At 38.8% G+C, this 12,566-nt stretch overlaps 1 protein-coding gene across 2 annotated transcripts in view; it reads left to right on the top strand.

Annotated features, from left to right (window-relative positions):
* HACD2 (3-hydroxyacyl-CoA dehydratase 2) overlaps positions 1 to 12,566 on the top strand; it is a 100,351-nt gene that overhangs the window by 5,726 nt on the left and 82,059 nt on the right. For both annotated transcript variants that reach the window (XM_007985576.3, XM_007985577.3), the window contains exon 3: positions 11,681 to 11,699. In XM_007985576.3, coding sequence (XP_007983767.2) covers positions 11,681 to 11,699 — 19 coding nt within the window. The remainder of the gene's footprint in view (positions 1 to 11,680; positions 11,700 to 12,566) is intronic.

Below are 12,566 nucleotides of genomic sequence, written 5' to 3'. Positions count from 1 at the left end.
TTTGAGGCTGCAGCGAACTATGATTGCATCACTACAATCCAACCTGGATGACAGAGTGAGGCCTTGTCTCAAAAAAAACAACAACAACAGCAAAAAAACACTTGGTAATGTTAGAAGTATAATTTTTAAAATTTAAGTATATCTTATGGAAGGTAAGGACATTAAACAGTGTCATACTTTAAAATCCACTCAGGAACCAAGTCTTAGACTTTGAAGGATTAGCCTGTTTATCCTTATAGAATTTTTAATAGGGATTTAGGAAAATATATTGGATTTTTGGTTTTATCTCTGTTATCCCCGCTAAGAACCAATTAAGTGACAAATCCTGGATTTGATTTTGGGAAAAAGTCTGCATAAGGAAGGGACAACTCCCAGGAACATGCAGGCAATTAACATTGCAAAGGTCAGTGATGGAAGTAATCCCTTGGACTGCGCGTTAGAGCAGGCTTGCTGAAACAACAGTTTCTGTGGTTGAGGAGCTTTTCATTGCCTACCCCATCTATGCTGTGTAATAATTAGATGTGTATGATATTGTTTAATTGCACGTAAGTTATCCCGTTGGGAGTTATTAGTGTTGACAGTATATCCTGTTTACAGGAGGAGAAAATGAATCCAGGGTAGGCAGCTACTCATTTATATCTCTTTATGCTAAATGTTATTCTTTATTAGGTTCTGTGGGAGTTTACTTAAAAAGGAAATCGAAATTACTTGTTCTCCAATTTCAAGTCTTCTTAGGAAAATAATAACACTTTGCTTTTTAAAAGCCATAAAAACATTTACCAAGCAAGTACAAAGGAGCATGTAGTAGTGAGGTACAAAAGGAAGCCTGGCTGAGTGCCATGGCTCACACCTGTAATCCCAGCACTTTGGGAGGCTGACATGGGGGGACTGCTTGAGGCCAGGAATTCAAGACCAACCTGGGAAACAGCAAGACCCTATCTCTACAAAAAATTTAAAAATTAGCCAGGCATGGTAGCATATGCCTGTAGTCCCAGCTAATCAGGAGACTGAGGCCGGAGGATCACTTGTGCCCAGGAGTTCAAGGCTACAGTGAGCCATGATCGTGCCACTGCACTCCAGCCTGGGTAACAGAGCAAGACCCCATTTCCAAAAAAACCAGTATATATAAATAAAATGCTACTCATGGATAAAATGTGGTCTATGGATATAAACATTCATAAAATTAATAAAAGCAAATGAATTACTGATATATGTTATGCCTGGATAAATCTTGACAAAAATGAATGTGAAAGGAGGCAGATACAAAAAGTCACAAATAGTATGATATCATTTATATGAAATATCCAGAAAGGCAAATCCATAGCGACAGAAAGTAGAGGAATTATTAGGGGATGTGGGAAGAGAGAATGGGGAGTGACTGCTAATGGTACAGGATTTCCTTTTAAGGTGATGATATTGTTCTTGAAATAGTGGTGGTGGGTGCACAACTCTGTGAACATATTAAAAACCACTAGATTGTACAGTTTAAAATTGTGAATTTTGTGGCATGTGAATTATATGTCAGTTTTTAAAAAACGAGTTCCTCTGTAACGAGCTGTGGATGTTTTCTACTTTATTCATTTTTTGGAGTCCGTGATATTCATTGATAAGGCAGATGTTATCTTTGCGTATTTGTCAAGTATAGTTAGATTAAAAATTAGTAGATTGATGCAGTTATGGCAGTTTAAAATTGTGTCTGAGAGAATTTGGGTTTCTCAATATCTTTGGTTAACATAAGACTGTAATTATAGCAAAGACACTTTCAAATACTCATGATTGGATATACCTCTGCGATTGACAGTGAGATTTCAAATGGGTTAAAGATTGTTCTGCAAAGAGGTTAACGGTTGAGATTGATACAGACTATCTTCAACATATTTACATTGCTGTATATGTCATTTACCTACCATTGTGCATCTAGGACTGCCTGATGGACCACAGGAACTCCCTTTCCTTCCCATTCTCTTATAGATCTTTCTTCTACTTAAAACCCCTTATCTACAAAAATGAATAAACAACCCAATCTCATTTCTGATCGTGTTGAATTGATCTAGGACAGGGTCTGGAGAAGTGGTGAGAGACAGCAGACAGCTTTTGTTAGTCTTCTAACCCCACCACCACTTTCTGAGCCCCATCTGTGTGTTCTGGTCTCACTCTTCAGACCTCATCTCACAATGCTCTTCAGATCCTTTAATGAATAGGAAACTGATTTGGGGTATTTCTCTAAAATATATCAAAGTCTTAGGAACTTGCAGTGTCCTTAAGAAGAAAGATCCCTTCTTATCTCCCTGCCAGTTTTTCTTTCTTTATGGCTCAAACACTAACTGATTTTTGCCATGGAGGTATAGCCCTTCAGACTGCTTTTGTAAACTGGTTTGAGGACATAACCATTGTCTGTTATATTTTTCCTTCTTGTGGAAACATTCTGATTTCCCAGTAATAATCTCAAAAAGGAACTTCTAAAAAGCAAGCTACATGCATATGTTAGGCTCCTTTTATTCTGGACCCATTTTGAGGAGACACATCTCTAAAAGAGGCTTTTGAAAAGCTAGCAAGAGCAAGTCATAGTGGAGATATCTAACACAAATAGGAATGACAACAAATCCCAGAAAAACCAACTTCTCAAACAGTCTGAAAACCAGAGGAAAACGCTAACTTGATTAAAATTAATAAGTGTCACAACATTAGAAGGGAATAGGGAGCTGGAAGGAAACAGGAACCCACCCACACAGAACTCACTGCTTGGTGACTCAAGCAAATAGAAGCAAATTGATGTGGTATTCAAGAGGTGCAATAGCTAACATCTGTAGAAAGGAATGTGCTGAAATTAAAAAAAAAAACACAACTAAAAATATCAGTGGTGACAATGTAGGGCAGGAAGGAGCCACAGTGCAAGAAATAGGTGATACTGAAGATTCAAAAAAGACAGGAGTTTCCAATCGCATTCTCATATAAAATCAATTGCAGAACAGAAGTCATAGGGAAATTTTCACAGTTCACCGTGTAAAAGAAACATTACAAAACATTATAACAGAAAAACAATATGTATAGAACCAGTGTATCTAGAAAACCTGATAAGGGTGTATAAGCTTTCAAAAAGTAAGACTACCAGAAGTAGAAAAGGTTGGAATATACAGCTTGTAAATAATCAGGGAGAAAAGTTACAGAAAACTTTGCTGAACTGAAAGGCCACCTCACTATGGTTAGTGAGAGTTTATGGTGTTCTACAACAAAAAAATTTCTTCCCTTCCTTAAACAATTTCCAGCATAAAAGAGCAGATTTTAAAATGTAATAGTTAAAAACAACTTGGGACCTTAAACCTGGAAGAAGAAATAATCCCCGTGAAGCTAGTAGGAAACGTTAGGTCCTCAGACCATGCAATTTCCTACAGTTGGAAACGTTTTGAAAACACTTAGAAAAACTAATGGAACTTTGAAAGCACCTTATCAAAGAGTATTTAACTTTAATCAGAGTAGTTAGCTGTTATCAAAGAATAACTGTTATATAAATAAAATTAACCAAGGTTTCAAACTAGCACTGTCCAATAGGACTTTCTGCAGTGATAATGTTGGAACGCTGTTCAAAACAGTAGCCACTAGTCACTTAAAATGTGGCTAGTGGGTCTGAGGAACTGAGTTTTAAATTTTATTTACTTTTGGTCGGGAGTGGTGGCTGACACCTGTAATCCCAGCACTTTGGAAGGCCAAGGTGGGAGAATCGCTTCAGGCCAGGAGTTCAAGACCAGCTTGGGCAATATAGCAAGACCTCATCTCTGCAAAAAATTTCAAAAATTAGCCAGATACAGTGGCACACATTAGTCCTAGCTACTCGGGAGGCTAAGACAGGAGAATCGCTTGAGCCCAGGAGTTTCAGGCTGAAGTAAGTTACGGTCACTCTACTGCACTCCAGTCTAGGGGACAGAGAAAGACCCTGTTTTACAAAAAAATAAAAATGAAAATTCTTTACTCTTTATTTAAGTTTAAATAGGCACATATGGCTAGTGGCCACTGCACAGCATAAGCCTTTAGACCACAGTACAGACTGCAGTGTGATCACGTGGAATCCCATAAGATATTTAAGATTTTACCAGGATAGAATGAAGTGGTAAGGAGGACAAACATAACAACGTAAATTTTGTATCACTCCAGAGTTTATAAATTTTTAAATCGATGATAACGAGAATAGTTATATGCTGATGTTTTCAGATTAGGAGAATCAATAGGGGATAAAAGCACAATTGCAGATACTGAAAAAGGCATGGAAGGGTATATATCAAACTGTTACTTAGAGCTTACCTCTGGAGGGGCGTGGTATTTTGGGGCAAGGAGGGGAGTAAAAGATTACCACTTTTAATATACTTCAGTATGTATTTATCACTTACATGAAACGTATAATTTTTAAAAATAAAATTCTATATTATATGTAATTGAAAACAAGATGAATGAGGAAAATAAGATTTTAAAGTTTTTTGAAAAAGGAAAACAGTAGGCAGCTTAATTTATTTTTCGATTTAAAGAGAAATAGAGTTTTACATCTACAAATCCTGTTAATTTTTTTAATGACAGGAGAATAATAATAAACCTATAGCATAATAGAGTATAGCAAAAATGCATCATTTTTTATGTTTATGCACATGGACTGATTAAATTTATCAACATAAAAAGATGAAATGATGGTTACTGGTTAAAAACTAAAGTCTAACAATCTGTTGCTTATGAGGCTGACTTAAGTTTACTAAGGGACAAACCAGCTTACCATGACCGAGTGTCAAGAAAAGCAGGACTACCCAATTACAGCATGAGATAAAGTTGATTTCAGAGCAGAAGCTGAAAGGAACCTTAGTTCACAATTTGTCAGTAGCAAGAACATGGGAGACACATGTTGGTGAAATCATATGATGAATGAATGATTATCTGAACAGAGAAACAAAATATGTAAAAAGCCGGCAGAAATGCTATAGAAGTTAAGAAATAGAATTGTTCTGGGTCCGGCCACTGCAGTCCAGCCCGGGCTACAGAGCAAGACTCTGTCTCAAAAAAAAAAAAAAAAAAAAAAAAAGAAATAGAATTGTTCTTAAGAGATGTCACAGTATATGTAAAAACACTAGAGACAAGAAATTTGGATATGAAGACTTGGTTTTGCCATTAATTAGCCCTGTGACCTTGATCTTAACCTCTCTCACCCTCAATTCATTATGTGCAGTGAATACACTGGATTAGATGACCTTACATTTTTCCCCACTTTTAAGTTCTGTGAGACTTCAACATTTCACTATCAGAATATGAAAATTAAGCACATAATGAATTAGTAAATTATAGGGCTGGAGATAGCAAGAAAAGTGAAATTAAGTGACAAAGGAAAAATACTGGTAATTAAGGAATCTTTTTACCTATTTCCTCCTTAAAAATTGGATGTAAAAGGATTTTGAAAACATGTTTGGAGTCTGAGGGAGCCCAATGAATAACCGACACCCCTTTGCTTGTTTATGTTCTAAACATTGAGCAATAACTCAAAAGAGTTACATAAGGATCCTAAAAATCACCTTTATTAGTGATAAAGGCTGAGGACATGCTTTAGTGTGCCAGTCAAATGGGTTTGCTAACTGAACTCGACAGTTAGACTCACCACTCACCCTGTCCTGAGCAGCAGCAGACAGGCTGTCTTAGAAGAAACGATGAGAACTTAAGTTCTCTATGGAACCTCTAGGGTGGAGCTGAATTGAGCACACCCCATTTATTCTTCCCAAATTTACCCTCAAATGAGTCATCCTTTCCAGAGGTAAAGTAATTAAAGGAGACCAGTACTATGTGGTGGAAATCCATCCTCATAGAAACCAGAAGAGAGGGGAAAGGTGTTTTCCGCCAGTAATAAGTACTATATATTCATTGTAGAAAAAACTCAGATGCAGAAGAAAATGCATAGCAGTCATAATCTAAAGATAACCACTGTTAACATTTTGGTGTCTATCCTTGAAGACTATATATTATTATTACTGGTAAGTTTTAAGCAAGAATGGAATCATATATGTGTAGAATACGATAATTCCTAAAACAAATCAAATACGGGTAAATGTAACTCAGATTGGTTATGGACTTCTGCACAGTAAATAAAACGAGTGTAGTGGACATGTCTGTGGAGCTGCCCAGCTCAGTGTGCCCTCTCTGGAATTTGTCTGGTTCTCAAGGCTGGACCCTTAGCAGCTACATCTCTGTTCCCTGACTCTGCATCTTAGGCCATAGCTGGCTGATCCAGGGGTGCATAACTGACCCAAAGTGGGCTAGTCAGGTTTTTTTTTTCCTCCCAAGAATTTGGAATTTTGAATTGAAAGACAGAGATGGGGAATCACTATAGCTGGATCACATTAAGTCTGTGGGCTGCAGCTGAGGTCTTGAAAGCTGCTTGGGTTTCTATTCCTTTTGAGATTTGTTAAACTTTTTGGGGCTTTGTTGTTATTGTTTTACCTTGGATTAAAAATGAAATTGAACAGAATGGTTGGTAACCTACAAAAATAATTCCCCTAGTTCAAATTTTAGAAACTTTGAAAAGATGTTTCCAAGTAACCTATTGTGCAAATGGCATTTTGACATTGAGGTTAAATTTTAAAACTAAAATCAGTTTATTGCCAATGGAAATGGAAAGGACCCAAGAGAGGAGTTTATGGTGCATGTTTTCTTTTCTTTTTTTGAGACAGGGTCTTGCTCTGTTGCCCAGGATGGAGTGTAGTGGCATGATTGTAGCTCATTGTAGCCTCAACCTCTTGGGCTCAAGTGATCCTCCTGCCTCAGCCTTCCAAATAGCTAGGACTACAGGCAAATGCCACCATGCACAGCTAGTTTTAAATATTTTTTGCAGAGATGAGGTCTCACTATGTTGCCCAGGCTGGTCTTGAACTCCTGACCTCAAGTGATCCTCCTGCTTTGGCCTCCCAAAGTGTTGAGATTACAGGCATGAGCCACTGTGCCTAGTCCAACATGTATTTTCAAGGGAGATTTTTAATATGGTAAGTCATCTTAAAATTTTTTTTTGATGAAATGTGCTTATTCTTGTCCAGTGATTCTTAATGGACCTCAACAAAGCAGTGCCAGCACTTCACTTCACCACTTCAGGGTGCATTTTGGAAAATTGTGAGGGTATTTCAATTGCCACAATGACTGGAGATACTACTGGCTAGATGTCCTATGATATGTGAGACAGTCCAACTTCAAGAAGATTTGTTCTGCATCCTCCTTGGCTTCTGCATATCTCCCCAGGCCAACCCCTCTACAAATATAAATGGACAATTTTTTAGTATGTATTAATACTGAAAAATCTTCAGGAGAAATTAAAAAGCTTATTAAGTTAGAAGAAGGTTGTGGTCTTAGTTTTTTGTTGCTGCATAACAAAAATACCACAAACCTAGCGGCTGAAAACAACACTCATCGATTAGCTCGTGGTTCTCTAAGTCAGAAGCTGGGCTTGACTGGGTTCTTTGCTCAGGGGTCTCATAAGACTGAAATCAAGGTGTCAACCAGGCTGGATGATTTCTTATCTGGAGGCTCCAGGGGAGGAATCTGCATTCAAGCTCATCCAGGTTATTGGCTGAATCTAGTTGTAGGTGTGAGGTCTGCATTTCCTTGCTAGCTGTCAGCAGGAGGTCGCTCCTTACTCCTAGAGGCTGCTCTTCAGGCCTTGTACATGACCCCCCTGCAGCTTTAAAGCCACATTGGCCTGCTGAATCCCTCTTGTTCTTTGAATATCTTTGACTTCCCTTTCTGCCACCAGCCAGAGGAAAGTGCTTTTAAAGGGCTCATCTGGTTGGTCAGGTCCACCCACATAATATCTCTATCTTCAAATCACTTGACTTGAGACTTTAATTATGCTTGCAAAGTCCCTACACTGCAGTACCTAGATTAGTGTTTGATTGAATAGCCAAGGAACAGTAATTGTGGGGCATCGCCTTAAGAATGCTGCCCTACCACCATCATTGGTATGAAGCAAGAAGCTTAAGTGAAATGAAGGTATTGTCTCAAAATAATTAAGTAATTTATTCTCTCTGCACATTCTGTTCTGTAAGCATTACAGCATTTCTAGTTTGCATATTTAGTTGAAAAGGATTTCAGCGCAGTAGTGAAAATCATTGAAAATCAGTTTTGAGATTCCTGTTTAGATTTCAATTATTAAATTATTGGAGACACATGAAATGCAGGGATTTCATTGGATTTCTTTAATATAGACTAATATTTCATATTATTGCCTGTGTGTGTGTGTAATGGTATGAAATCTAGGTTGTGAAATGTAAATTTTATTTTGGGATAGCTTGTCTTCTGTTTTGTCCTAAAAGTATCCTCTGTTACACAACGGCTTTATTGCCTCTTGCATCACAGTGTTTTTTACATCTAATTCCTCTTCTGTTCCTTGTTGCACCATTTAAAGAATATATTTTCAAGATCTTTTTTACAGACTGTACACTGATTATATGTCTCAATAGGATTTCAAGGCAGAAGGATGGATTTTCTGTGATACTCTCTTCCGACCCTATCCCATGACATAACCTAGGAGATTATTTAGATTATTTTGACACTTTATAAATAAATAAGACCTAGCTGATTTGAAATAGTATTGTACTCCTTCAATTTCTCTACTTTGACTTTTACTTACTTTAGCATATTATTCCAACTTTTATAAGGTTACTTCTTTATTTCTATTGTTATCTTAATACTCTTTTTTCCAAGTATGAGTCTGTACCTCTACCTCTGCCCTTTTATTTTCCTATACTTGCCCACAGTGGTTTCTGTTACTCTTATTTTTAAATCCAAACTTATTTATCATAACTTACTGTGTACATCTGACTGCATCATTATGTCCCCATTTACAAATTGAAATACATATTTTGAAAAATAAATTACTTTTTATTTATTCTTGGCATTTCAATTGGGACATTGTATTTATTTGCTTTTGAAAATTTTGTATAGGTAGGTCATTTTATCTATGAATATTTTTTCAGAATGGTAGAGGAGGTGTTATAAAAATATGTGTGATTAAAAAGGAGAGAGTGCGTCTGAGGACTGAGACCTACTACTGCTCTGTCATGCAAAGAAGACATGCTAGCCATTCTTTGCTGTGTGTCCTCTCCTGCAGTGTCCTGTTGCTAATCAGCAGCCTGGATGTCTTTTTTTTTTTTTTTTTTTTTTTTTTGAGACAGAATCTTGCTCTGTCGCCCATGCTGGAGTGCAGTGGTGCGATCTTAGCTCCCTGCAACCTCTGTCTCCTGGGTTCAAGCGAGTCTCCTGCCTCAGCCTCCCGAATAGCTGAGACTGCAGGCATGTGCCACTATGCCCAGCTGATTTTTTGTATTTTTAGTAAAGATGGGGTTTCACCATGTTGACCAGGCTGGTCTCAAACTCCTGACCTCAGGTCATCCGTCCCCTTGGCCTACCAAAGTGCTGGGATTGTAGGCGTGAGCCATCATGCCTGGCCAGTCTGGGCATCTTGCGCATACATGGATAGACTAGGTTTTCTGGGCCAGGTGCGGTGGCTCATGCCTGTAATCCCAGCACTTTGGGAGGCCATGGCTGGTGGATCACTTGAGCCCAGGAGTTCAAGACCACCCTGGGCAACATGGCAAAAGCCTGTCTATACAAAAAATACAAAAATTAGCCAGGCGTGGTGGCAATTGCCTGTAGTCCCAGCTACTCAGGAGGCTGAGGTGGGAGGATTGCTTGAGTCCAAGGAAGCTGAGGTTGCAGGGAGCTGTAAGTGCACCACTGCACTCCGCCTGGGTGGCAGAACAAGGTCCTGTGTCCAGAAAAAAAAGAGCAGGTTTTCTGTCTAGGCACTGTCATCTGTCTTCTTGTTTCAAAGAATGTTTTTCATTCCTCATGTTGATCTAGATCTTTTAGTTTTCCTCAACTTTGCAGCAGGAGGTGTAGCTTATCATATTTACACTTTAGTATTTACTTAACAGTGTTTTCTATTGAAAAAGATTGTAAGATTTACAATGTGGTAATTATTTTGTTCTCCTGTCAGTTACCAGCAACATTGTGCAGCTTGGTTTGGTTTTTTAATCCAATCTCCCCACTTCCCTCCCCCCAAAATTGAGTGAAATAGTTTTTGAGCACAGAGTCTTATCAGGCTCAGGCATGTTTTAGATAAGCTAAGTCTTGTCAAGTTCTGACTCTGTAGATCTCATAACTAATGCACAATGAAATAATGTGGTACAATGGAAATAAAACCTAAGTTCTTGGTCCTGACCATCATTTACTGCCCTGGGCAAGTTGTGTGGCTTCTCTGAGCCTTGGTTTTCTTGTCTACAAGTAGAGATTTTCTGTCCTGCCTATCTGCCAGGTAATTGTTAGGATCAAACAATATAAAGACTGCTAGAGAAATGTAAAAATTCTGAAATGCCCTACAATAGCTGTTAGGTTATATCATCTAGAAAAGCTTTGGTCATTTTTTTTTTTTTTTGAGGCGGAGTTTCGCTCTGTCGCCCAGGCTGGAGTACAGTGGCCGGATCTCAGCTCACTGCAAGCTCCGCCTCCCGGGTTCACGCCATTCTCCTGCCTCAGCCTCCCGAGTAGCTGGGACTACAGGCGCCCGCCACCTCGCCCGGCTAGATTTTTGTATTTTTTAGTAGAGACGGGGTTTCACCGGGTTAGCCAGGATGGTCTTGATCTCCTGACCTTGTGATCCGCCCATCTCGGCCTCCCAAAGTGCTGGGATTACAGGCTTGAGCCACCGCGCCCGGCCAAGCTTTGGTCATTAAATCAATTTTGGAAGTGGCTTCAAATTACTTTTTTGCCACCACCACCACCAGAGTTAAAACACTGCTATATAAAGGATGAATTGGAAGGGGATTTAGAAGGACCTAATTTGCCAGTTCCATGACCATTGAGATGGAGTGGAGATGGCAGTCTCACTCAAGGCACTGGAAATAAAAATGGAGCAGACAGACCCCAGAATCATCAGCAGGACTTAGAAACTGGTTGTACTTGAGGATGAGGGGAAAGAAGGACTGTTGAACCCCAAAGACCGGGAGCTGGTTATCAAGAGGCATAATAGGCGTGATGAAAGAACAGCATGTGCTTCCCACTGACTCTGTGTTTGAGTCTCTGCTGTGACTCCCAGATGGAGCTGTCCAGAGGCAGCTTGGCATGTAGGCCCAGATCCCCAGGAGACAGGATTGGATTGGACCACGGAGCCCCTCTGCAGTGAGATCATTGAATGAGGCAAGATGGGAACTGAGGGTGGAACTTAGTGGAATGAATGTCTGCATTGAAGGGCCTGCAAGGCAAGAAGAGCCAACAAAGGCTCTTCTTACCCTGTGTTCCAGAGTCCAGGGCCGTTCTGTTCTATAGCGTATGGGACATGGAGATGCTGTACACTTACTGCTCTTACAAGTTTGTGCATTTTAAAAGAGCCCTTGGTGTCTGATAAACCACTGAGTGGAAAGAGTAAATCTTCCTCAGAAAATCCTTCAAAGATGCACAAACTAAAAATGAACAAACAAACAAAACTAGCAAGAATTTACATTTTGTTAAATAGCCTGTAACCAAGTTTAAAAATGGAATGTTTGTTTTTCATATTCAATACTGCTGGCAGATGCTGCTCTATTCTTACTGAAACATTAGTTTATACTAAATAAAACTTTAATACTATTGATTCTTACTAATTCTCCTCTTTTTTTGCCCTTTTTTCCTCTAGATTTTACATTGTGCTATAGGTAAGTATGGATTTTCCCCCCTACTATGTACAGTGAATTCTGCTTGTTTAAAAAGTCATAGATGATAGGCTTGATTGATTTCTATTGAGTATTGAAAAAATGAAATGATTTAGTCATCATATATGGAATTGCTAAAATTAGAGTGGCTTTCAGTTTCTGAAATCATAGGTACTATTTAGATGTTACGACTGAACACTTCATTAAAGGTCATAGCTGTTTAGTTCTGTTAATTTAAAAGAGGTGTCTCCCACCTTCTCAGTGCAAGGGTATAGAAACATTAGCATGTTTATGAAAATGTGGCTGGAATTCTGGTGCTGGGCTGTGTTGAAGTCCTTTCTGTGATCACTTAAATGGTATCATTCTCTCTCCTTATCTTTCAAATAGGAGTCTTGCCTACCTCCCAGGTGAATATTACATGTATGTGAGAGAGATTAGAAAAGTACTAAGTATAAAGAGTTACACAAATGTAGGGGATTTTTACTAAAAGCGAATAACAGTATGTTTTCTTTTTCTTTTTGTGGGGAGGGGCGAGTCATCAAATTTTGCTGTGGAATAGAGGCATAACATCTAGTTTGGGGTGGCTAGACCCTTCTAACTGAATAAAAACCAGTATTGAAAAGTTGATAGATCCCATAGAGCAAGCCCATAGTGATTGTTGTGCACTCCAGGTATGTCTGTCAAAGGGAGGATTTGAAGTTGATACTTATTCAGAAGCACTGAAGGTCTGAAAATTTGAGAACTGCAAATCTACACCGTTATGGCCCATCAATTTAATCCACAACTAAAGTGGGTAGTTGCTATATTCAGGGAAACTTATAGTTCAGATGGGCACACAGGTAGAGAACACCAAACTGTCCACTGTGGGTC

The sequence above is a fragment of the Chlorocebus sabaeus genome, chromosome 22 (assembly GCF_047675955.1).
Source record: "Chlorocebus sabaeus isolate Y175 chromosome 22, mChlSab1.0.hap1, whole genome shotgun sequence".
Taxonomy (NCBI): domain Eukaryota; kingdom Metazoa; phylum Chordata; class Mammalia; order Primates; family Cercopithecidae; genus Chlorocebus; species Chlorocebus sabaeus.
This window is presented reverse-complemented; position numbering and strand designations above follow the sequence as displayed.